The sequence below is a fragment of the Vombatus ursinus genome, unplaced genomic scaffold (genome assembly GCF_900497805.2).
Source record: "Vombatus ursinus unplaced genomic scaffold, bare-nosed wombat genome assembly UNPS02014924.1, whole genome shotgun sequence".
Classification (NCBI taxonomy): domain Eukaryota; kingdom Metazoa; phylum Chordata; class Mammalia; order Diprotodontia; family Vombatidae; genus Vombatus; species Vombatus ursinus.
In genome coordinates, this window is record NW_020954702.1 from 3,020,673 (window position 1) to 3,048,613 (window position 27,941).

The following is a 27,941-nucleotide window of genomic DNA, read 5'->3' on the forward strand; positions in this document are numbered from 1 at the left end:
ATGACACAATTAAGTCTTAAACACAGAAGATTCATTTAATGAAAAACCAAAAGCAATAAGAATCAATAAAACACAATTACTCAAGGCAATGCATGAATTATCAATACATAAGCTTGAGTCATGCTCTCCCATCAATGCATGCAACTATGGGGCTGAAAGGGTAGGCACATACTTATAGAAGAAATCTAATAGAGACATGAGTGAGGACAACTTATATACTTGGGTCAGCTTACAGTTGTGGACTTTGGGCATTGGTGTGCTTGATTTCCACTCCTCCCCCCCTTCAATAATACTATGTCTTACATGAAATTGTGTCTCTACTTTCTGCTCACTTTCAGGTCCTCACTGCTATCTTGTTGGGAAAATTTAGTCCTTTTCTACTCTGAATCTGATGAAACAGTGACAAGCTCTTTTAATTTACCATTACCCTTTAGAGAGTTACACTATTGTAATCATTATACTTTCTTTAAGCCAGAGAACTGTAGAGCTCCTCAGGTTTTATATGCCTTGTCAAATCAGCTCTTTATTCAACAGGATTCTGGGTTCCCAGTCAGCTCTCAGTATCTTGATTCTGAGAAACAACTGCAGTCTCTTCCCGCTCTGTTTTTCCCTTTCAAACCAGAGGAGGGCAGTAGAGAGTAACTAGGCTTTTCTGAGAGTTTTCATGTCTTTCAAACAATAGATGGTGAAGTGGATAGAGTGCTGGGCCTGCAGTCAGAAAGATTCATCATCCTGAATTCAGATGAGGCCTTAGACACTTACTAGTTGTGTGACTCTGGGCAAGTCACTTAACCCTGTTTGCCTCAGTTTCTTTATCTGTAAAATGACTTGGAGAAGGATATGGCAAACCACTTCGGTATCTTAGTGAAGAAAACCCCAAATGGTATCATGAAGAGTTGGACAAGACTGAAAACAACTAACCATCAACAACAAAATTCAAAGATACGGCAGCTGAAATGCTCCTGCTATCATCTGCCTCAGCTCCTATTGCCTTCTTAGCAACACTTGCTATCTCTTTTCCTTCTGGGTTCTTCTAACACACTCAGTGGCTCAAGTCTGAGCTTCCTGGTGCTCAGTGACTCACTTTTTCTTTTATAAAATAATATTCATAAAATTCACCTCACTGTTAGCTGTGAAACCAAACAGTTTCTATTTATTTAATCATTTCCTAGTTTCCAAATAGTTATTTGATCTGCCACTTTGTGAACTTTAACTTTATCAAAGTTAAAAAAAAGTTACATGCAAATGATCTGTAGCCTTAGTCATGTCTTTGTCCTCACACAGGTCTTCTGAGCTCTCTATTTTGTCCTCCTAACAATGTCTCTATCACCTTTTATCTGATAATGGCATTTCTACCGATTTGAATTTTATCATTTTTTAGTTTTTCTTGCCTTTTTGAATAACTAACTGTTCACAGGCCAAAGTGGGAATACATTATATCTTTCACAAGTTGATTTAATTATTTTTCTTTATGCAATAGTTAATTTTCTTTCTCTTTTACAACAACCAAACTGCTTGAATGTGAGAGGGGCAGTACCCTACATTAGTAATGTGCAATTTCCTAGTATCTCTCTTAATCAATTCTAAGCCCAATTCATTGTCCATTCAAAGTGCCTTTCTCAGATATTTATTCTGATCTACCAACTGCAGGAGCTATTTTTACAATTACAATTACAGTCTGGCCAACAAGTATTCTTCAATAACTTTTTTTTTCTTTTGTGGACACTTAGGCGAACAGTCATTCCAAATAATTATTAGCTCACTAAAAGAAATCTACTACCATTAGCTCAGATATCCTAGTGTTGGGTTAAGTGATGAAAGGGAATAGGAGTTGTGATAGAAATTCTAGGTGATCTCTCAGTTTCAATGCTAGTGAAGTCTTCTATGTCTTTGATGACATGGAAGTATTGGTTCTTCCTATGTTCATAATTCCCTCAACAATTTATGTAACACTTCAAAGGATGAAAACTATAAAATAGGTATAAACAGCTTTGAGCGTTTGCTTCTTGTTTTCTAGCAGTATAATGAATACACTTATCATTTATTATTTTTCTTCACCATATAGTTTGATAGCAGGTACACTTTGCCAAAGCTTTCCCATGCTTTTCACATTAATTAGCTTATAGTGATAAGAATTCCAGATTGACTTCAAGTTATTTTCATCTAACAAATCCCAAAAATCAATCAGAGATATTTGAAATTACAGATGTCTTTGCTAACAACAAAAGTAAAATTTCTAGCCATTTTCAAGAGACTTTTCACCTTCAGTTGGACTATCAAGGAGAAAATAAGTATTTAAAAGTTCATTCAATTTAATTGAGGTGAGGCAATCTCAAGATTTTTTATTATTTTGAAGGAAATACAGGAATAAGAACTTGAGGTATCTGTGCCTATTCAGGCCAGATACCACTATCCCAAACTCCAGGGTCATCCAGAGATTGAAGGGTTAAATTCTATGCCTCGCTTATTCCCCTTCCTAACCTCCAAATCTTGGATTCTTTTAAGATTCTGTTTAAGTATCACCTTTTACAGGAGGCCATTCCCAGGCCTCCAAGCTGCTAGTGACTTCTCTAAGACCACCTTCCATCTTCTCTGTACTTACCTTGTATGTACCAATTTACATATATATTATCTACCACTAGAATGTAATCTTGATGGTAAGGATGATTTTTTGCTTTTTCTTTATTCACAAAGAATTAGCACATTGTCTAGTACATAGTGCTTAATAAATAATTGTTGACTGACTGATCAAATTTCTCCAGGATTCCTAGTTCAATTCCAAGCTAGGCCCTTTCTGAAAAGATTCTGAGAACATCAGGTTCTTTTGGGGTGTTCCAGAATGCCTGAGCCACCTCATTCTCCATTTTATTTTCATGGATTGGAACTCTGATGTACCTCTAGAAAAGATCTAGATTATAGGAGTAAATGCAGGAATTTGCATTAGTCCAACCTGTTCTAGAATGGCACTGTTAAGATATTCACACAATCTAGGGAATTTGTCAACACACTGAAAAATGACATATTCCTGGGCATTCCCCAGAGGCCAACCTTCATAATCAGAGTTCAAGCAAAATGCATACCCCTCTCCTCCATTAAAATCTGATTTCTGTCAAATACAGAAAATAGTAACTCTCTAATTAAAACTACTCTTTGTTAATTACTTTAGGCTGATTGGGATGGTGAATAATTTTAATAGAATTATTCTAGAATTTTTAACTATGTGGTAGAAAGTCTGGATGGCAGGCATTTTAGATCCTTATTCCAGTCAGTCAAGCTATGGGTTATTCCTATTTTATTGACTAAAAGAATGAATGTATACTTTTTTGGGCTAAATTATGATTTACCAGGACATTCCAAAAATAATGCTTGCTTTTGACAGAGATAAATTCTGCATATAACTAAAAACACTAGGAGTACTCAGCTCATTTCACCAATCAAAGAGATCTGATGTCAAAGGCTCACAAACCCAAATTTCCAGTTACTGGAAGATGTTCTAGAAAGTGCTAAAAAGCCCAAAGACTAATGTATCTGTTTTAGAGACTAACAAATCTAATTAGAAATCATATAATAACCAAGAGAGATTAAAGGGACAAGCAAATGAAGAAGCATTATAGGTCATTAAGCTTTAGTTTAGAAAATTCAAAAAGAAATGAAGAAACTAATGGTAAAAAGCACAAAGAGTGCTTTTTGCAAATGAAGTAGTCTTATGAAAAACACTAACTGAATAAAGAAAAATATTCAAGGAAAAAAATAACACTTTTGGTTGTACATAGGTTTCAAATCCCATTAACTTTCACATTCTATAGCTTTTCATCTAAAAATAGCATTAATGTTAAATCCAATCTGACCACATACCCTGGAGAGAATAGGAATTAGGAAGAAACAGAAGAAAAGAAGATGAAAGAATAATGAACAAATTTAAACTGATCAAAGCTTATAAAGTGGCATGGATAGAACTGCTACCACAGAAATACCTAAATCACGGAGGTTTGAGTGAAGGTCCTTGGGCCAAGCTCTGAAATGTTTTGGAAAAATAGTTTGGTATCCATTTAAATAGAAGCAGTGTGGATGGAGTGTTGGAGGTGCATCTCTGACACCAATTATTCAATTACAGGCAAGTTACTCTCCCTTGCACACTGTTGTCTTCCCTTGTTACCAGCTTGTAAGTTTCTTATGCTTTTGAGTACATAGCACATAGTAAGCAATTGGGCCTGGCACACAGTAGGCAATTAAATGCTTGTTGATTGAATAATTCAACCCTTCTGAGCTTCAGCAATTCTCTAAAACTTACTTACCTAGTAAGTGATTGACAATTTGTAATCTGTTGGAGGAAGTGTGTTCCCACACAGATAAAATCACAGATTTTTGACAACTTTCTTGTTTAATGGTGTGAAAAATGTTAGGTTCTGGGTTAGGGTACATAATCCTTTAAAAGAAGAAAGTTTGAATACAGTTTACAAGAGTTTCAAGTATTTTGAGTTTATTTACCTAACATGTATCACATGCAAATGAGCAACAGCAAATATTACTACTTCGAAGGGAAAGGAGCTAAAATAGCAGTGGTCAGATGAAAAACCAAACAAAAAAACACAAACTCTCTTGAGACATGATAGTCACCTGGGGAAGCATAGGGTAGAGACAGCCATGATCTTTCTCTTTCAGTTTTGCAAAGGAACAATTCAGGGCTCTATTGTAAGTCATCTTTACAATGCAGCTAGGTGGTACAGTGGATAGAGCACTGGACCAAGGGTCAGGAAGACCTGAGTTTAAATCCCTCCTCTAAAACTTAATGGGAAAAGAGAAAAAGGAAATGGATGTTTATTAAGCACCTACCATGTGCAAGGCACTGTGCTTTACAAATATAATCTACTGAGGTAAGTGCTATTATTATCTATATTTTACTGAGGCAAGTTCAATATCATACTGGAGATTCTGCCTTCTCCCTTGCCCCTCATAAATTGTCAAGACTTGATTCTGCCTTGACGGTATCTTGTATTAGACCCTTTTTATCCATTCATAGCCACTGCCTCGTTCAGGTTCTTAGTACCTCACTCTAAACTACTAAGACACCTAATTTCTTTTCTTTTTCTTTTTTTTTTTTTGCTTTTTGGTGAGGCAATGGGGTTAAGTGACTTGCCCAGGGTCACACAGCTAATGAGTATCATGTGTCTGAGGCTGGATTTGAACTCAGGTTCTCCTGACTCCAAGGCCAGAGCTCTATTCACTGCACCACCTAGCTGCCTCTGAGCCTCCTAATTTCTTTCCTTGCTGAGAGTTTTTTTTTTTCTGTTCAATTCATTCTCCATGCAGATGGCAAATTGATATTCCTCTAATACATGTCTGGCCATGCCACTTCCCTGCTGAAGAAACTCCACTGGTTCTTTTTTTATCTGTAGGGTAAAATATAAACTTGCATGAATTAAAAAATATATTAATAATTTGGCTCAAACCTGCTCCTTCAAGTTTTATTGCATATTTGATTACTTCTTCATACACTTTAAATTCTAGTCAAACCAGCCTGCTTGCTATTCACATAGGACCTTTCATCTTCATGTTACCTGAAGCTGTCCCTCAGACCTGGAATGAACTCACTCTGTGCCCCTTTTTCTCTTCCTCCAGCTTCCTTCAAAATCTGGCTCTAGGGCCACTTCCTACAGTAGGCTTATCCTATCCTGATTTACACACAGTAAACAACGAATAATAATAATAAACACAATTTTTATTATACTATCTTTCTTTCTTTCTTCTACATAGATCTACTCATTTAAATATATATGCGTACATATACATCATATTAATGAACGAACAGATATTTTTGAGTGCTTCCCTATTTGAATAGTAGGACCTCAGAAATATGAGGTATTATTTGGAATCTGGTATTAGAAAAAATACATTGGTGAAGCAGTTGCTTCACTGACCAAAAGCCTTATTCAAGATATTTATAAGATAGTGAGGGGACAGATCAATCAAAGACATCGGGGTAGTATGTTATCTACTATTGCTATGACATTTCTACTTTGCCTCATGAGGGGTGTTGCTCCCATAATTCATTATCTGGTGGCTAGCTTTCTGATGAGGATTCTCTCTGTATTCACCTAGGCTGAATATATACTTCATTACTAGACTGATGGCTCAAGTACAGAAGACTTTGTCTACCATGCAACAGAAATGCCTTTATCCTGAAAGCTCACTATGCATCAAATGAATCTTTAAAAAGTAGGAGTTGCTGCGGGGGCAGCTAGGTGGCACAGTGGATAGAGCACTGGCCCTGAAGTCAGGAGTACCTGAGCTCAACTCTGGCCTCAGACCAAACACTTGACACTTACTAGCTGTGTGACCCTGGGCAAGTCACTTAACCCAACTGCCTAAAAAAAAAGTAGGAGTTGCAATGATGTTATTTGGCAAAGCAAAAATTAACATTCAAAAAATAAAAAGGGATAAACAGGGAAGCTATATTATGCTGAAGGGAACCATAGACAACAAATCAATATTAAATAAACTTATGCCCTCAAAATGCCTTAGTATCCAAATTCAAAAAGGAAACATTTGAGCTACAAGATGACATAGTAACATAATAGTGACTTCAAAATCCCTTTCTCAGTTTTGGATAAGTCTAACAGAATGATATACAAAAGGAAAAATATGAAATTGAACAAATTTCTGAAGGAAACTAGAGCTAAAATACATCCGGCATCTTCTCAATAGGATTGCAAAAGAAAATCTTTCTCAGCACCACATGGAACTTTTACAAAACTGACCCTGTATTGTGCCAAAGAGATATTGCAAATATATGTAAAAAGACAGAAACATTCTTTTATAAATAATAACATGATAAAAGCAGTAATTGTTTCAAGGACTATAAACAAGACACAGACTCAAATGGAGAAAACAGCGAAATCCTATATAGAGGCAAAGAATAAATCATAGAAACAATTAATAATTGAAAATGATAATGATGAAATAATATGACAAAATCAGATCATATTATTATTTATTAGAAGCCAGTTTTCCCTGTAGTCTTGAAAATTGAAATCTTCTATTTTCTACAAATAAAACCACTCTACTCCAAAGGTAGAGTAATTTTATCTTTCAGAAATAAGTTCTCCTAGATATTCTCCTCATCTTTGCAAAAGGCAGCTAAAACTTGAAATCTTCTTTCCTTTTCCTTTTCTTCCTCACTGCCTCATATTCTGTCTTAATAGCATAGATCCAGACCCAAGCAGAATTAATTTTAATCTGACAGAGCCATCCAGACAATCTCCATTTCAAAGAACACTAGGTTCCAACATTACATTTTCTCTTTTTCCTCTCTTAGTGAAAGCTAAACATTGTAATGAGGTACAGTGAGTAAGAAATCGGGGGGAAAGAGAACAAAGATAATCTAGAACCTTTTCTACATCTGATTTCCATAGGAAGTGGTTGTATGGTAGAAATAATGGAAGAAGGTAAAGGACTTGAGCTGAAGGAGAAAGAAAAGGAGGAGAAATTGTGATAATGTTTAGAAGGTATTGGAACTGTAAAGGTCAGACTAAACTTGAGGAGGAGAAACAGAAGTGCTTGATCTTCAGAAGATGTGAGCAGAAGGACATGAAGAGAAAGAAGAGTAAAGAAAGTAAAGAAGCCTCTCTACCAACCATTCACTAGACTTTAGTCTCTTTAGCCTCCCCTTATTTTTAGTCTCTTTAGCCACCCCTTTAGCCTCCACTTATTTTTCTAAGACTGACAGACTAATGGTTTAAATTTGGAATTTCAAAGTTCTCAGGATGATAATATTGTTGCTATCAATGGTAGTGATAGTTCTGGAATGTGCAAAGCTGACTTTTCAGTCAGATAGTCAGTAAACTATCATTAATTAAACACCTTACTATTGTAGGGTACTTAATAACCTACTGATTATTATATTATTATTATAATTTTGTAATTCACTGGGGTTACAGAGAAAGGTAACAAGGAGTTCACAGTCTAACTGGGGAAATGAAAGGTGAAAAACTATGTACAAATACAATATATTCAGGACGTGCTGGATATAATGAACAGGGTGAAGGCACTAAGATTAAGGAGCACTGGGAAAACCATGTAGAAGGTAGGGCTTTAGCTGAAACTTGAAGGAAACCAGGGAAGCTAGGAAACAGAGATGAGGAGGAAAAGAATTCCAAACATGAAGGATAGGCAGGGGAAAAGCCTGGAACCAGAAGATAGAGGATATTGTGTGAGGAACAGCAAGGAGGCCAGTGTCACTGGGTGACAGAATACATGAACAGGAGCAAATTTAAGAAAAATGAAAAGGTGGGAAGGGATCATAATATAAAGGAGATGTTGAAGGCCAAACAAAGGATTGTATATTTAATTTTAGGGGGGATAGGGAGCCACTGGAGTTTTCTGAATGGGGGAGGGATGATATGGTCAGATCCTGCATTTTAAAAAGATCAGTGTGACAGCTGAATGAATAGGAGAGGGGTGAGACTTGAGGGAGGGAGACTAACCGACTGGCTATTTCAATGAAGGACTGAATCAGGGTGATAGTAGTGTCATAGGAGAGAAGGGTCATATACAAGAGAAGTTAGAAATGATAGGACTTGACAACTGATTGCATATTAGAGGCAGCTCAGTAGCATAATGGATAGTGTGCCAGATCTGGAGTCAGGAAGTCCAAAGTTCAAATCCAGCCTCAGACACATGCTACTTGTATGACTCTAGGCAAATCACTTAACTTCTCTTTCCCTCAGTTTTCTCATCTGCAAAATGAGGATAATAATAACACTTACTTCCCAGGATTGCTGTGAGGATTAAATAAGATAATAACTGTAAAGTGCTTAGCACAGTGCCTGGCACTTAGTAAGAATTATTTAAATATTAGGCATTTATTATTGTTGTTGTAGTTATTATTGTTATGATGAGGGTGAGAGTGAGGATTTGGTGATGACACAGGCTGAGAATCCAGGTGACTGAGAGGATAGCCTTTAAAATAATAGAGAAGTTTGGAATAGGGAAGAGTTTGAGGGGAAATATAAGTTCAGTTTTGGACATGATGAGTTTAAGATGTTTAGGACATATCAAGTTTAAGAGGCCCAATAGGGTGTTGGAGATATGAGACTGGAGCTTAGGGCTGACTAAGTTGATCTGAGAATCATCTTCAAAGCAATAATTGAAACCATGGAAGCTGATGAGATCATCAAGTGGAATATTATGGAGGAAGAAGAAAAGAAGCCAGGACAAAATGCTATGGGACACTTGTGGTTATCAGGTGAGAACTGTATGAAGATGTAGCAAAAAGAGACTTAGACGTAGTCTGACAGACAAGTAGGAAGAAAACTAATTGATAGTAGTGTTATGAAAATCTAGAAAGAATAAAGTATCAAGGGGAGGTGATTATGTCAAATGCTGCAGAGAAGTTAAGAATGAGCATTGAGAAAAGGAAAATAGATTGGGCAATTAAGAGACCATTGACAGCTTTGGAGACAGCAGTTTTGGTTGAATGATGAATTTGGAAGCCAGGAATGTAAAGAGTTAAGAAGGAAGTGTAGACACCTATTTTAGAAGATCTTCTCAAGGAGTAGGGAAATGGGGATGATAGGTAATGGGGATGGATAGATCAAGTAAAGATTTTTTGAGGATGGAGAAGATATGGGCATGTTCATAGGGAATAGAGAATTAGCACATAGAGACGGAGCAGATGAAGATTAGTGAGAAAGTAGAGATGAGACTGAATCAAGACAGTAAAATAAGAAGTGTTACATCTAGATATCCCTCCATACCTCCTTGATATGCATTAGATTGAATTCTAATCAGGAAAACCAAGAAAAAGTCACTTTACTCAAAGTCCTTTTTATTAGACATGGTAATTTACCATTTTAAGCTCTATTAGTCATATTCTATTCCTGGTCATAAGTCTGTCATTCCTATATTTTAAGCTACAGTGCAGAAGTCTGAATCTCATTATCAGACATCACTTTTTTAGGTAGTTATTTGTGTTCTAAAACAAAATTTCTCTTCTGTATCCTATGCCATCAAAAGGCAACAGTAAAAAAGACTAGGGAGGGGCAGCTAGGTGGTGCAGTGAATAGAGCACTGGCCCTGGATTCAGGAGGACCTGAGTTCTAATCCAGCCTCAGACACATAACACTTACTAGCCATGTGACCCTGGGCAAGTCACTTAACCCCATTGCCTAGCACCCCTCCCCCCCCCAAAAAAAGGCTAGGGAAAAACTATATGTCTATCAACTGGGAAATGACAAAACAAATTGTGGTTAAAAAAACAAAACAAAACAGGTATCAGTGGATAAATGTGAAGGTGTGATAAGATCCTATAAGAAGAGAGTCATGAGTACTAAAGCACAGAACAAGCTAAGGCTAGTGAGGAAAAGTAAACATCATAAAAAGTTTTTTTTGTTAGTTTGTTCCAGTTTATTTTGGGGAAAACAGGAGGATCAAAGAAGGGGTAAGGGATAGGAACACTGTCCTAGGTGGATGTATCTAATATAAATGATGATGGAAGGCTGAGCTTCTCTACTTTTATTTTGTTTCCTTTAACTCCCAAAGATAATGATCTTTGGATTGCCAAGGATAAAATAGAAAAGTCTAATTCATCATCATTGATGCATGTAACTATTTTTAGTGTACTAGCCTTGGCTATGTGATCATTTGGGGAACACTGGGGGTGTGTGGTTGAAAAGTCAAATTGGAATGGGATAATCACATTAGAACACATTATAGAACATCAATCATTACATTCTTATGTATCAATGGTTTCCTCAACTGCAAGCTACCTCAAAAGATCATTTTCTTTCTCTCTTCAACAAAACTGTACATAAACACCATTCCTTTTCATTCAGAATGAGTGTATTCAATTTTTGCTTATCAAATATGTCACATACCAACATCAAGAGAATGTCTAGGTTGCCCTAAATGCATTGGTTTTTAACTCTACTAAACCACACCATGTTTAAAAGACAAATTCTTCACACTTTTACATTGATTTATAATTATTTTCTCTATGTTTACTAGTATCTCCATAAGACAATGGAGTGTGTAGAATAAAATATAGTATAGAAATATTTTTGTGCGTTAGACATGCTACCAAAAGATAGTGGCCAGCTGCATATCTACAAAGTGCATCTGATTCTTAATTCACTATTTAAAAGAATCCTACAGTGATTTATTTTGGGATACAAATTATCACCCCTAATTTATCTGTTTTACAGGTTTGCATTTTAATTTTAGATAAAGGTGGAGTTGGAAAGGAATCAAGCTCCAATGTGTGAATCCTATTTTCATTATACTGGCAGATGCTCATTCAGCTTCTATCTTAACAGGTCATGTTTTCTTAAGGTATGGCACAACTGTACAGGTTTTTTTTTTTTTTACAGAAAGTATAACTTCAAATGTGATTATCAAAGTTAAAAACAAAAAGTACTTTACTGAATTAATCTTATTTCTCTCCCAGAAAAGCAGCAGGATAATCCATCCCAGCACTTTTTGAAATACCATTTCAAGCGGCACAAAAACCCTAACTGAACTTCAAACCTCACATTCCATACTTACTTCTCAGTGTCAAAGTATGAAGACGTATGTGAATGAGGGACACCTGCCACAGCAAAGTTACTGCTTCCAGTATCAACAAGAATCTGCAGCTACAAAAAAAGAAAAGAAAGAAAGAAGGAAAAAAGGAGAGAAATCATGGTGTTATTTTTGCTAGATTCAATACAGCAAGGACTATATCCATAATGTAGGGCAGTCGATAGAATTCCAGACCTGGAATCAGGAAGACTCCCTTTTCCTGAGTTCAAATCCAGCCTTAGACACTTACTAGCTATGTGACTCTGGGCAAGTCACTTCACCCTGCCTGTCTCAGTTTCCTCATGTATAAATAAGCTGGAGAAGGAAATTACAAACCATTAGCATCTTTGCTAAGAAAACCCCAAATGGAGTTGTGAAGAGTTGAACAGGACTAAAAAACAACTCATCAACAGTGTAAGTATGTTTTTAAGCTTTCAAAAATAGTCAGTAAAAGTGAATATCAGCTTGAAAAAGAAATGGCTATAATAACATTCTAAACTCTAACTACAGATTGTCGGAGAGCTAGAATCAGGGAAATTAAGATATAATTTGTCAGGTAGGTGAGACTATATACCCTCATTCAGTACTTTAAAAATATTGAAATATCATTAAATGACTATTTTAAGCCACCACTTATTATGCTAAATCAGCTTTATTTTTCCTTTTTAAATTGACTTTCAATGTGAATATAACTAAGAAGTTTAAAATTAAATTAAAAAAGAAAGAACTAAAGAAAAATAGAATCTAAATATGAAAGGAACCACAGAAATCATTTAGATAATGATTAAATGCAGAAGTATCCACATACTAGTAAGATAAAAAATTAATTTTATCATTTACATAAATCTATTTCAAAACCAAGAGAAAAACAGTGAATGTGTAGTCTTTGTATTAACTTACCTTTTATGTCAACATAAGGAGTTCATTGATGGCTTGTTCAATTTCTTTTTCTGAAATAGGGCTATTTAAGTATTCTATTCTTTTGTTAATCTCAGCAATTTATGTTTTTGTAAATATATCCATTTCACATAGATTTGTCAGATTTATTGGCATATAATTGTGCAAAATAACTCCTAATAATTACTTTAATATCCTCTTTATTGGTGTGAATTCACCCTTTTCATTTTTGATACTGGTAATTTGATTTTCCTCTTTTTTTTAAATCAAATTAACTAACGGTATATCTATTTTACACATAATAATATGCAAGTTAATACAAAGAAATCCTGTAGTCCATTACGTGAATGTGTAGACTATCTGCCTATTTCTCCTAAGATGAGGATTTGCTAACTGCCTTGGACTGACAATTTCTAGTTCCCTATAAAAGGCCCAGTGCCTTGCCAACAGTATCACAATTCACAATATGTGAATTGTAAGCTGTATCAATCAGGTTTGTTTTCTTTTATGAATGTCCGTTTCCTAATCTTTGGAGTGAGAATGCTACTATCTACTGCATATGATCACAGATAGGTATAATTAGTCACCTAATTGACTATTTAGACTTGTGTTATACTGTTAGGCACCTGGAGACCCAACTCTGCCCTCAAGGAGCTTAAATTTTAGCCATGAGAAAGGGCATATATATTAAAAAATAATACCAGACTATATGTGCATTAGAGAATGGATGAGTTTAATGGGTGTTCAAATTAGGAAATCACTGAGGAAGCAGTCTGAGAAGTTGAACAGAGCTTTGAAGAAAGGGTAGGATTCAGACAAGATGGAAGGAATGTGCCAGTGTGGGAAAAGAGCATGAGTAAAGTCATGAAGATATAAATGATATGTTTGAGGGACAATGAGTAGATCTGCATGGCTTGAGCAAAAGTTTTATGTCTAAATGGTGGGAGATTAATTATGACAGTGGCATAGTTCCTAGAGAGGCTTCCTAAATACTTCTGACCCCTTTTCAAGTCATTTATTTTTATTAATATTCCATACCAGGTTTCTTTGTATTAACTTACCCTTTATGTCAACATAATGAATGAGCTAACATTCTCTTTAAGCATGGACATTTTCCAAAACAAAATGGGAAACTCTAAAACTACCTTGTGAAAAACTGCATCTGTATGAGAGTTCTGTTTTATTATATAGATCAATTCTTCAATAAATTCTCATGATTTTTAGATTTAAGCTCTGGAAAATTCATCTCAATACTAAGGAATATGCGATTAGGTACATTATCTTCTGATAAAAGCAAGCTACTTAGCCTCAACAAAAGACGATTTGTATGGTCTGCATAAAATTCAAGAAGGTACAGAAGTATCTTTTTTTATTTGAGGATGAAATCAGGAAGACAGGTAAACATTTGAGTGATATCTCAAGTGGCAATTTTGTCATGTATCAACAAATGGATGTCAACATAGCAAACAGGATATTTTCCCACCCAAGATATACATATATATGTGTGTGTGTGTGTGTGTGTATTTATATATATGTATATATGTATATGAATATATAAAATCTAAATTGACATCGAACATACAATAAATTCATTGTTGACATAAAAGTCTTGGACTATGACACTAAAGACTTTTGTTGTTGTGAAGAGGAGTTTTATTTTACATGAGGGATTATCTTTAAAAATAATCAATTATATATATTTAAAACATTTATATTTTCTAGTCATTAAATTCAATTATCTTTGAATTTAAAAAATCTTCCTCTCCTTATACATTGTTAGTGGAGAGAGTATGTCATTGACACAAACATTTATCATGTCTGGATGGCAAATACATATAAAACAAAGCACAACAAACTGCATGAAAATCACAGCCCACTCTGCATCCACACAAAATTTGCTATTCAAGATGACATTTTGCACCAACACTATGTTTATGCATAATCAGACATAACTATGGCAAACATTGTACTATAGTCTTCATGTTTGTCCTCGTTACTAGTGGAAATTTTCTTGGCAAACATTCCTGGCTTTCTTTTCTTGGTATAGAATTCCACCTACAATCTTTACATCATACCATGAAGAGAACCCTTTTATAATGCCCCACCCCATAAGTGAATTACTGTCATCCCGTTATTGGAAGGCAACTGAGAAAGAGGCAGAACTATTTTAGTGGAGTGAAGGCAAAGACTAATCTGAGATCTCCAAAGTTCCCCTCCAAAAAACTTTAAAATAATACCTCAAATTAAATTCTTGAGTGGCAGAGCTAACAAAAGGTAGGGGTGAATCAATTTTCCAGCCCAGGACAATTTAGGAAGTTGGCAGGAAAAGTCTGTTTCAAGGGGTCAGACAACTCTTCAGAAGGAGATTACAGGGGACCCTTTGCTAGCATTGGGTGCAGGACTCTGTTGCATTGTTCATACTCAGTTCTGGGTCTTTGTCTCAGAGCTAAGAGGAGCTCTAGCTCACTAGAGCTTGCCATTACAAGGATGTTGGGGCCCTGGTTACAGTTCCAGAACACACAGACCAGAACACAACAAGCCAGGGGAGCAGTGACCACATCTCTCCTTAGATCATACTACCTTGGAAGAACTGAAAATCTACAAACCCCAAGGGTTAGTTCTAAAAACAGGAGCAAGAAAATCCTGAAGCTTGGGAAAATGCCCCCTCACCCCAGGAGCAGAGCCCAACTTTAACATAAAGTTGTAGATGAAGAAATAGGCTGGAAAAATGAACAAACATCAAAAGAAGAACCTGATCATACAAAGTTATTATGGTAACAAAGAAGAACAAGATATAAACTCAAAAGAAAATGAAATCAAAATAGGTGCATACAAAGCTTCAAAGAAAAATGTGAATTGGCCACAGCCTCCCCACCCCGCAAGAATTCCTGGAAGGGCACAAAAATGGTTCTAAAACTCAAATAAGAGAGTAGAGAAAAAATTGGGAAAAGAGATGAGACTGATACAATAAAATTATGAAAAAATGTCAACAGCTTGGTAAAGGAGGCACAAAAAATAGTGAAGAAAATGACATTTTAAAAACAAACATGGACAAATGGTAAAAGAGGAAAAAAAATCCACTGAAAAGAATGCCTCAAAAAGCAGAATTTTGTTAAGTCATTTCACTCAAGTCCAACTCTTTGTGACCCCATTGGGGTCTTCTTGCCAAAGATATTAAAGTGGTTTGCCATTTCCTTCTCCAGGTCATTTTATAGCTGAGGAAACTGAAGCAACAGGATAAATGACTTGTCCAGGGTCATACAGCTAGTAAGTGTCTGAGGCCAGAGTTGAATTTAGGAAGATGAGTCTTCCTGACTTGAGGCCCAGCAGGCTATCCAATGCAAAACAGAAAAAGAATACAAAAATTCACTGATTAAAAGAAGTCCTTAAAAAGTAAAATTGGCCAAATGGAAAAGGAGGTAAAAAGCTCACCAAAAAAAATTCTTTAAAAATTAGAATTGGGCAACTGGAAACTAAAGTCTCCATCAGAAATCAAGAAACAATAAAACAAAATCAAAAGAATGAAAAACTAAAAGAGAACATGAAATATCTCATTGGGAAAACAACTGACCTGGAAAATGATCAAGAAAAGATAATTTAAGAATCATTGGAGGGGCACCTAGATGGCACAGTAGATGCAGCACCGGCCCTGAAGTCAGGAGGACCTGAGTTCAAATCCAGCCTCAGACACATAACTCTCACTAGCTGTGTGACTCTGGGCAAGTCACTTAACCTCAATTGCCTAACCCCCCCTCCCCCAGAAAAAAAGAATCTTTGGACTACTTGAAAGCCATGATCAAAAAACGAGCCTAAATGTCATATTTCAAGAAATTTTCAAACTGTCCCAACCAGAAGGCAAAGTAAAAATGTAAAAAATTCACCAATCACCTCTAGAAAGAGAGCCCCAAATGAAAACTCCTAGAAATATTATAGCCAAATTCCATAGTTCCCAGTTTAAGGAGAAAATAATGCAAACAGTCAAAAAGCAACAATTCAAATATTATGGAGCCACAGTCAGGATAATACAAGATTTAGCAGCTTCTATGTTAAAGGATTAGAGGGCTTGGAATGTGATAAGAATGATGTACTAGGAAAACTGAGCACAATCCTTCTGAGGAAAAATGGATTTACAATGAAATAGAGGACTTTTAAGCATTCCTGATAAAAAGACCAGAGCTGAATAGAAAATCTGACTTTCAAATAAAAGATTCATATTGGGGCATATAATCCTCACAACCAAATACAGAAAAGCAGAAATATTAAATGAATCCTTTTCAGATCATAATGCAATAAATTAAATCAATTAAGGAAATTAAATAATCTAATCCTAAAGTATGAGTGGGCCAAAGAACAAATCATAGAAACAATAAATAATTTCACTAAAGAGAATGACAATAGTGAGAAAACATATCATACTTTATGGAATGCATCCAAAGCAATACTAAGAAAAAATTGTATCTCTACACACTCACATCAGCAAAATACAGAAAGAGCACATCTATGAATTAGGAATGAAACTGAAAAAAGAAACTAGAAAATGGACAAATAAAAAGTCCCCAGTTATAAACCAAATTAGAAATCCTAAACATCAAAGGAGATCTTAATAAAATTGAAAGTAAGAAAGCCATTGAACTAGTGAATAAAACCAGGAGCTGGTTTTATGGGGTGAAAAGCCTTATAAAATAGATATACTATTAGTTAATTTGATAAAAAAGAGAAAAATCAAATTACCCGTATCAAAAATGAAAAGGGTGAATTCACCACCAATCAAAAGGATATTAAAATAATTATTAGGAGTTATTTTACTTAATTATATGCCAATAAATCTGGCAAATCTAAGTGAAATGGATAAATATTTACAAAAACATAAATCCAGAGATTAACAAAAGAAGAATAGAATATTTAAATAGCCTCTTTCATGAAAAGAAATGGAATAAGCTTTCAATGAACTCCTTAAGACCTCCCCCTGCACCCAGAGCCAGGTGGATTCACAAGTGAATTCTACCAAACACTTAAAGAACAATTATTTTCAGTACTATACAAACTATTTGGGAAAACAGGCAAAGAAGAAGTCCTACAAAATTTCTTTTATGACAAAAATACGGTTCTGATACCTAAACCAGGAAGAACCAAAACAGAGAAAGAAAACCACAGATCAATTTCCCTAATGAACATTGATGCAAAAAATTTAAATAAAATACCAACAAGGAGATTATATCAATGTATCACCAGAATCATATTCTATGACCAGGTGGGATTTATACCAGGAATGTAGGACTGGATCAATATTAGGAAAACTATCAGCATAATTGACCATATCAATAACAAAATTAACAGAAATTATGATTATCTCAGTAGATGCAGAAAAAGCTTTTGACAAAATACAACTGGAAAGTATAGAATCAATGGAGTCATTCTTAAAATGATGAGTAGTATCTATCTAAAACTATCAGCAAGCATTATCTGTAATGGGGATAAACTATAAACCTTCCCAATAAGATCAGGGATGAAGGAAGGATGCCCCTTATCATTACTATTATTCAATATTTACTAGAAATGCTAGCTATAGCAATTAGAGAAGAAAAAGAAATTAAAGGAAATAGAGTAGTCAATGATGAAGCAAAACTATCACTCTTTACAGATGACATGATGGTATGCTTAGAAAATTCTAGAGAACCAACTAAAAAAACTTAATTGAAATATTTAACAACTTTAGCAAAGTTACACGATATAAAATAAATCCCCACACATCATTAGCATTTCTATATACTATCAACAAAACCCAGAAGGAAAAGATAGAAAGTAAAATTCCATTTAAAATAACAGTAGACAATATAAAATACTTGGGAGTCTACCTACCAAGACAAATCCAGGAACTATATGAACACAATTATAAAACACTTTTTCACAAATAAAAGTAAGATCTAAGCAACTGGAGAAATATTAGTTGCTCATGAGTAGGCTAAGTCAATACAATAAAATGACAATTCTACTTAAATTAATTTTCTTATTTAGTGCCCTACCAATCAGACTACCAAAAATTATTTTAGAGAACTAGAAAAAAATAATATGATTCATCTGGAAGAACAAAAGGTCAATAAAATAAAAGAAAAAATGTGAACGTGGCCTAACGGTACTAGAAAGATCTCAAACTGTTTTTACAAAGCAGTAATAATCAAAACAATCTGGTCTTGGGTGGATCAATGAAATAGATTAGGTATACAATACATCGTAGCAAATGATCTTAGTAATCTAGTGTTTGATAAATGCAAAAATCTACACTTTGGGGATAAGAACTTACTATTTGACAAAAATTGCTGGGAAAACTGGAAAGCAATTTGGCAGAAACTAGGCATAGACTAACACCTCATGCCATATATCAAGATAAGGTCAAAATGGGAGCACCCACTACACTGCACTGCCTCCCTGCTCCAAAAGACCTTGATAATTTGCCATTGCCTACAGAGGAAAAGTCAAACTCCATAACTCAATATTCAGAACCTTCCCATGATGTGGCTCTGACTGATCTTGTCAATCATTAGTCCCAGTTACCAAAAGAAAGGATCAGCCTGGAGAGCAGGAATAGAATTAGTCAGGTAGGATTGTAGGCTCACAGTATCTTAGACTGAGAGCTGGAAGGGACCTTATTTGGCTACCTAGTCCCACTCTCATTTTATAGAGGAGAAAGTCAAGGCCCAGAGAAGTTATGATTGCCCAAGATGGCCATACAAGTAGTAAGTGATAGAGACAGGATTTGAATCCAGAACCTTTGACTTCAGATTGAGTGCTCTTTATATTGTAGAGGAATTGGCAAGTACCAGAAGTTAGTAAGGAGAAGGCAATAAGCACCTACTATGTATCAAGAACTTTTTTTTTTTTACAAATATTATCTCAGCAGTACACAAGAGATATGCAATCTAGTAAGACCATACAAGATCTGGGAGGAAAACCAGGTTTCAGGAACAAGCTAGACATGAAGAATACAGGTCGATAAGTCAGTTAAGATGGTCCACTATCAGTGGTATTGAAAATTAGATAATTTCATAAAGTTATTTCTAACAAAGATTGTTTTTTGAAAAATTGAAGTGAGAGTCACAACTCTCTTGCTCCAAAAAAATAGGTAATTTTGCGAGGGGAATCCTCCAAGATATACCAGGTAGACACAAAACAAGGCAATGAATGTTCATGGAAAAACAAGCTATGTTGTGCCAACAAGGCAAGCTAAAAACAAGCCAATGTGCATTAGGGCCATCTGAATATTTTACATGTTGAACCTGGATATTTTTCACAATATGAATTTGGAATATTCTACATGTGGAACTTTATTCTGCACCATTATTCTCCTTTTGTAAATAGACAAAAAAGTAATTTCCTCTGGATTAAAAATTGAATACAATCCACCTAGAAATAACTTAAAAATCAAACCAAGAGACATGAGCTTCTTTTGATAGACAACTAAAATGTGACAATATCACAACATATTTTCTTAGCTTATTGTGGAATTTCTAGAATAACTTTCCAGGTCATTTTGGTTTAATTTCAAACTGTCTGAAATGAATTCCAAATATAGCAAGAGGCTATACAAATAGAATAGGTAGGAAAAGTATTTGTTTCCTAGAATTGACTGAAGAAGACAGCTTAGTCATGTATCAATCTAAAATGACCTAAGATTTACCATTTTCAATAATCAACAAACACTTATTAAGTGCCTACTGTATGACAGGTACGGTTCCAGATGCTTGGAATATAAAGAGATATGAAATAAGGCTTTGTCTTGAAAGGGCTTACATTTTATAAAAGAAGATAATGTGTACTTTAGTATATGAAAGATATATGCAAAATAAATTCTAGGTAATTGATGTTGAGGGAGACACTAGCAACTGGGGGTTTAGGGGGAAGGCCTTAAGTCAGAGACACATGAGCTGATCTTTAAAGGAAACTAATGATTATAGGAAGCAGAGGTGAGGAGGGAGTGAATCCTGAGTACTTTCCTCTTGAACTTCTAACCAAAGTATGACAGAGAAGCTAAGGGATGAGAGGAGTGAAAAAATATTAAGAAGTATCACTGAAGTTCATTGATAGTCCACCATTGGGGTTTCATACTATACAAAATTCCCCTGATATACCCTGAGAAGCTTTCATGATCCCTATGCCTTTGCTCAGTGCTGTTCTTAAAGAGATACTCTTAATGAAATTAGATCTTAGGGCTCAGAAACAATTAGCAAAAGCATTAGGAACAATTTAACAATCTAATGAGCTACTACATATATCTACCACCTGGTTTAAAAGTAAATGCAGGCTATTCATTTGTTCCATTACTCTTTTCTTCCCCTACTTTTCCTATTTTATTTGGCAATAAAGCCTATTGAAAGCCATTCGCTAATTGCAGCATTAAGGCAAAATGTTGTATTAAAGGGGAAAACTAGGTTAGACTTCTAGTGATTAGCAACTAGAGATCTTTCCAGTATCACTCTGTTGAGCAGGTTAATAGATAGGAAAATTAGCAACTAATTTAAATAATGATTCATTTAACAGATTATTGCTAATTACTTTACTAAACCATCTGGTGAAGGCTGCCTGGAACCAGAATATACAGTAAAACAACTGATTTTGTTTGTTAATTGGTTCCTTTGAGAACTTTAAATTCTAGAAATGAATCTCATTTGAACATATTTACCTTAAGAGAAACAGAAATTATTGTCATGTCATTTCACCATAACTTGAAATCAAGGTTACTTTTAATAAGGAAAAATATTTTTCAAAATAATTCACTTAATACAAAAATATAGAAATTAGCTAAAGAGCTTTCTATATTACAAACATACAAGCATACTATTACATTTTACATGTGGAATCAGCCCATATTGGGGAAAAATAAAAGTTGAGACAAAATCTTACTTGGTAGCCAATGAGCAAGATATAGGGATTAAATCACACAATCTTTGTTCTCTTGGAGTTCCAATTCTAGTTAAATTGGTAATAAGCTAGGGGGACAAAAATCTCATTAGAATTTAGAAAGCAAAGTTTAAGATACTGGCTACTGCTTGGGGGTTGATAGAGGGTTTTCTATTTTTAAGGAATTTATAAAGTGACCATTGAGTATTCAGAGCCAGGAGGTTCTTAACCTGGGTATCTGTAAACTTGGATGGGAAGAAAAATGCCTTCTTTATTTTCACTAACCTCTACTGAAGTTATCATTTCCTTTCATTATTTAAAATTTTTACTAATTACAATTAATTCATAAATTAAAGGTACTTTTTGTAGCTTTTTTTTGTAGCTGTCTTTGGCTGCTCTGAGTCACTGAAACAATAAGGCAAAGCTGAGTTAGTGTCAAGATGTGATCCAGGGAGCAGGCTCCACTGAAATAAACTTCTATAATCCCAAACTTAATGTCCCATAATCACTCTGTAGTACCCCATTTGCCATTCTCCACCTAGGAAAATGGGGGTTGGTGAGTGTTTAACAACTGGCTGTTTCGGGAAAAATGTACATATGACACACTTTTAAGTTTAATCTACTAATCTAGTAATATTAAGTAGTAGTAGTATTACTTCCTGGGAGACATTATTATACTATTGTATTAATAACCAATTATTAAATTTAGACCCAGGCTTTTCTACTATATTTTTTTCAAGGCTCAGCTCCTGTAAAGGGTCAGTCCATCCCTGAAGCACAAGGCTGGTTGATGAGATTATTTCTAGCCTGCTAGTTAAATGCTCTTCAATATTGGGTGGGACACCTACTAGGAAACCTAACTTCTGTTTAGAGTATAAACAGAATCCATTTTGGGCAAGTTCTTACCCTGGGGAAAAGAGCCCTTGTCCTTGTATCCCTCCATTAGAGAGTTTAGGGTGACCCAGCTCATGCAGGAGAAAACCAGCCAGAAGTCTGGATGGTGGCAGACTCCCCTGTCCAGATTGTTGGAGACTGCTGAGTCTCATGATCAAACCATTTTCTCAGCAGGAGCTGAAGACTTCTAGCCCACTTCATCATTAAATATCCACCAATCAAGGTTGACTTTCACTTGTCAAGAGCATTCCCTTTTAGAAAGGTTTTTAGAAAAGGCTTTCAGGGTCTCCACTGGGGAATCTTTGGTTACCAAGAGAGACCATGGATCATCAATTTATTGATTGACAGCTAGCCTAATTAACAAATAGATTAATTACTCAGAAACTTGGGGTTTTCATTCCTCACATTACAGTATTAGCATTAATCTATTAGCATTCAGTTAAATCCAGTTGCATTCACATTTTCTTAATCACTTCCTTAAGTCCAGATAATTAACAAAACAATAAACAAGCCCAGACTTTTAGTGCCTGCCAATTTCCTTAGTGTAAATGCTCATGCTGAAAATTTAACAATTAGGTCTCTCAGGTCCTTTAAGCTGGCTCCAGCACACTCCTGGGCTTTCAAGGCTCTTGCAGATCATAGATGGAGATAGAATCTAGTCCAAAGTTCTTATTTTATAGATGTGACAACTGAGACCTAGAGAGAGGAAGAGATTTGCCTGAGGTCACATAGGAGCTAAATGTTAGAGGCAGGATTGTAGCCCAGGTCCCTTCACTCCAGAGTCAGTGCTGTTTCCATGGTGCCAAGCTGCCTCGCTATGCTTCCTTTCTCTTTCAGTAGTTTTAGGAGCTTTGAAAGCCTTCTCACTTTAGAAATGTATGGAGTCTGCATATATTCTGATTGGTATCATCACAAAATGCTGAATCTTTTTTTGAGTTTAATTTTTATATTTCTATGAACAAACATTTATTGTCTCTGCATCCCACTTTACCCTTTCCCTCCAATAAAAAAAGGAAAAAAAAAACCTTGAACCCTATTAACAAATATGTAAAGTCAAGCAAAAAATAATAATGCAGTGGCTATGTCCAAAAATGTATGTCTTATCTAGCAACTGGATTCTATCACTTCTCTATCAGGGAGTAGGTAGCATGTTTTACCACTGATCTACTAGAATTGTGCTTGGTCACTGTTAATCGAAGTTCTTTAGTCTTTCAGAGTTGTTTGTCTTTAAAATGTTGCAAGGAAATTTTTTTCAGGTGGACAAGAAGTGGAAACTAAAGGAATTTCTAACAATTGGAGGATGGTTAAACAAGTTAGGCTTATGAATGCAATGGAATACTATTGTGTGATAAGAAATGATGAAAAGGAAGGAGAAACCTGAGAAGGTTGTTGAGTGAGCAGAACAAGAACAAATTATAAAATAACTATAATATTCTAAAAACAAACAAACTTGGAAAACCTCAAGAACTTTGATTAATGCAATGAACAGCCTTGTTTCCAGATGACAGAGCGTAAGAACCATCTCCTGAAAGGTAAGTGATAGATAGACTCGGGATGCAGAATGAGATATGCATAATTTTGAATGTGACTAATATGTGAATATGTTTTGATTGACAATGCATATTTCTTACAAGAGAGGGAGAAGAGATAGATGGGGGAGAAGTGAAATGCTTGCTAATTATCCCTTTCAGAATTTCTAAAATGCTATAATATTTCATTAGATTAATGTATCATAATTTGTTCAGTTATTCTGTGCTTCTTAGGGACTCCATTACTTTCCAGTGTTTTGTATGACATTGAGTCAGACAGAGGTTAAATGGTTTGCCTGTGGTCACAAAGCTATATATGAACTGAGGCTGTATTTGAACTCAGATCTTTTTAACAATAATTCTGATTATAGCTGCTGAATGCCCTGGTCTAGCTGACTATGCTGGCAGTCCAACTTCTATAGCACAATCAATAACAGCCATGGGATGCTGGCCTTGGGGCTTTCTTTACGCTCCTGAACAGTCTTCCTCCAGCACCCACAAAGGTAATTTGTCTGCCTGAGCAGAAGCCAGCTATCAATGCCAATGAGAGGACTTGCCACACAAGATCAGGAAGGTTCTGACAGGCAGCTAGATGTGTCCCACAATCCAATCAGATGATCCATCTCCTTGGTATTTTCAGGACTCTTCTTATAACTTAACCATTATATGAGCTATGAGGCCATCTCTTCTTGTCCCAGCCTACCAAGACTATGCCAAATGTGGTAGATGCAGCTCTAACCCCAGCACCCTTTTTGTTCAAGTTCCAGTTGGTATGAAATAAGGTGTTGCAAGCCAATGAACATTTAACAAAGAAGATTCCTCTGGGCAAAGTTCTATGGGATACCCATGGTAAGTAGGCATGACCTAAATGAAGATTCGACAAAAGAAGATTGAGGAGCACTCAGAACCAGTATAGAGTAGGCTCACAGAAACCTAAAGAGAATTGAGTATCAAGAACAAATACTATCAAGACTGTGAAAGGCTGCAGATAAGTTAAGAAGGATGAACACTGAAAAAAAGTTATTAGATTTGTCAATCATGGCATCATTGGTAACTTTGGGGAAAGTAGTTTCAGTTGAATGATGAATTTGGAAGGCAAACTGTAGAGAGTTAAGAAGAGAATGAGAGGAAAGAAATCAGAGGTACCAATTGTAGATGACTTACTCAAGGAGTCTAGCAACAGAAAGGAGGAGAGATATAGTGTGATAGCTAATGAGGCTGGATGAATCAGGTGAGGATTATTTTGAAGATGGGGAGACAGTCATATTTCTAGGCAGCAGAGAATCTGATAGGATACACAGAGACTGAATATTGGTGAGAGAATGAAGATGATGGGGGGGTAATTTGCTAGGGAAGACAGGATGGAATGGGATCACTTGTACATGTAGAAAGGTTAGCTTTGACAAGGTGAAAATAAATATCCTTTAAATCAGTATTGACTCCTTTGATTTATTTTTAGTTTGACTGTAGGATTAAGCTCCCTTCTTTAGGAAAATCTAGCCCTAACATCTAAGCCAAACTAACATAGATATTCTAGGTTATCTATAGATTTAATAAATAGATAGATTGATAAGACTATCCTTTAGTAAGCAGATAACTTAGAGTAAGACATATATCTTTGTAGGAATAAAATAATCCTATGATTATAAGATTTTTAAAGGCTAAATTCCCCTTTTTAGCAGCTGGAGAAAGAGGAGTTGACTAAAGGTTAAGGTCCTCTTTCCAGTCTTAGTGGATAAGCTTCCTTCTCCTGCCCCTGCTTCTTCTTTTTTTTCCCTTGAACTAGTGGTTAAGTTTAAGTTGGGTAATGATATCTTGGCAGTTGGAAGATGGGGGAATGACTGCTAAGTACAAACAACAGATTCCCCTTCAAAGTGAACTTTCTGGTTACAAAAGGCATCTCCTTCATACAAAAGGACTTTTGGGGTAATCTCACTTTAAGAAATTTGGGTTAAGAAAGCTTGGGAGAAACTAACTGGCCAGATGACTTGTCTTGTCCAATTGAATTATGTTCAAAACAAGTTTCCTATTTTTTTATTCCTCTTTTCTGTCATAAAAATAAGCTCTGTAAATCACTCCTTTGTCACTAATTATGGAGGAATTAGTTGACCTGATTTGATGGTAACTTGCTAGCCTTACTATTAAATCATTATATATTTGCTTTGTAACTTTGTACCTCAGTTCCTCTTTATTTCAGATAATTAATTTTAACAAAGGAGAAAGACTACCTCATCATTTTAGACAGGGGTAGAGGAGGATATAGTGGGAGAAGGCATCTAGTTGATGTGAGACAAGGAGGAGGGAAGAAGGGGGAGCTTTCTGGGATTCACTTCAATTTTTTCAGTAATATATGAAGCAAGGTTCTCACCTGAGAAGATAGAGGGAGAGGAAGCCATGAGAGATTTGAGGAGAGATGAAAATCTTTTTAGGAAAGCCATTGTGGTGAGTGGATAGTGAGTTAATTGTTGTTGTTCAGTTGTGTCTGACTCTGTGACTTCATGAACCATACCGTCTGTGGAATTTTCTTGGCAAAGATACTGGAGTGGTTTGTCATTTCCTCCTCCAGTGGATTAAGGCAAACAGAGATTACGTGATTTGCCCAGAGTCACACAGCTAATAAGTATCTGAGGTTGGAATTGAACTCAGGTCTTTCTGATTCCAGGCCCAGCACTCTACCCACTGAACCATCTACCTGCCCCACTGGGTAAATTAAAGAGATGTAAAAGGGCTGACTTACCACAGTGAGGGTCTAGTTGAGATTATATAACATAAATTTGTAATGGACCCAGTCAGCACAATTTCATGATTTTTGTCTAGCTTCATTCAACTGTACGAGAGTAGCAGAGAAGGCAGTAGATAGTGGGAGTAATCCAAGACTGAGGCTTGGCAGGACAAAATTGGTGATTAGGATAGGGAATTAAGGGACTTGAGAGAAGAATCCCATGAATTGCTTCACCAAGTGACCAAGATGGAGAAGAGAGGTGAGTATAGGTGGTACAGGAGTGATGGCCTGGGCTGCCAACTGAGGGCCTGGAAGTCGTGGTGAGCTCTCATGATGCAAACATTCACTCTGCTTCAGTTATCCACAAGAGTGTGTCATACCCTTTATCTTACTATCTACCTCCAATGTCAAAACTTCTTGTGTTTCTCTTTCTGATTATAACTTCCTATTCTCCCACTTCTCTGTCTATCTCATTCCTTCTAAACATTTTCTTCATCCTTACCTTGACCCGGGCTCTGTCCCTGCCTGCTTTCCTGCATCACTCCTGCTGTGACTTCATTTTCCTTCCTTCAAAGTCTTGACTTTATATTGTCTCCAATCTTCTACTCTTTTGTTTCAGTTCTGAAAAAGAGGTAGCCCTTCTAATTAAGGCCAACCCCTTTATACATGCACCACTGATCTAATCCCAACCCATCCTGGCTCCTTCTGGGGCATGCCCCTTCAAACATTCTTCCATTCATTTTCAGTCTCTTTTCATCTACTGGCTCCTTCCCTGCTGCCTTCCAAGAATACTCATTTTACTCATGCTTCCTTATGCTACAAAGTAACCACATGGGAAGACATTCCTTATCAGATGTTGCCAGCTTTGCCGTACTATGTTTAAGTTCATTCCCAGCCTTCAACAATACCCTCATGACCAATAGAATATCTATTCCTTGAGGGTCAACAGAATGTATTCTTTTGCATATGTGGGTGTCTGTATCAGTAGCACACATACCTTTATGTGTTATGTACCTAACAGGTTAATAAGCTTAATAAATGGTCATTTAATGACATTTGTCAGGGAACAAATATGGTAAAATGTATCTCATTTCTCTATCCACTCCCAATTCTGAAGGAAAACAGTTCAGTTGTCCAGTGTCTCAGACTAGCAAAGGCAGTCTAGAAATTTCATGCCATGTATAATGTCAAGATCTGGATCCTCATAATGCTCCAAATTCTAACTTGAAATTCTTCATCCAACTTGACCTTTTAGGGGAGCTCCTAGGACACTTGGATTAAGAGGGCTATTAGAAAATTAGAAGGGAGCTACACATCATCTTGTCTGACTTTCTCATTTTACAGATGAGAAAACTGAGACCCAGATAGGTATAGTGACTTACCCAAATACCACACAATTACTAAGTAGTATAAATCATTGATTTGAACTGAAATCCAATATACTTTCC

The 27,941-nt window shown here is 35.8% G+C and overlaps 1 protein-coding gene across 1 annotated transcript in view; it reads right to left on the reverse strand.

The window, feature by feature from the left end:
- BACE2 (beta-secretase 2) overlaps positions 1 to 27,941 on the reverse strand; it is a 125,781-nt gene that overhangs the window by 62,585 nt on the left and 35,255 nt on the right. Inside the window, exon 2 of the mRNA XM_027843654.1 lies at positions 11,542 to 11,630. Within this exon, the coding sequence (XP_027699455.1) occupies positions 11,542 to 11,630 (89 nt within the window). The remainder of the gene's footprint in view (positions 1 to 11,541; positions 11,631 to 27,941) is intronic.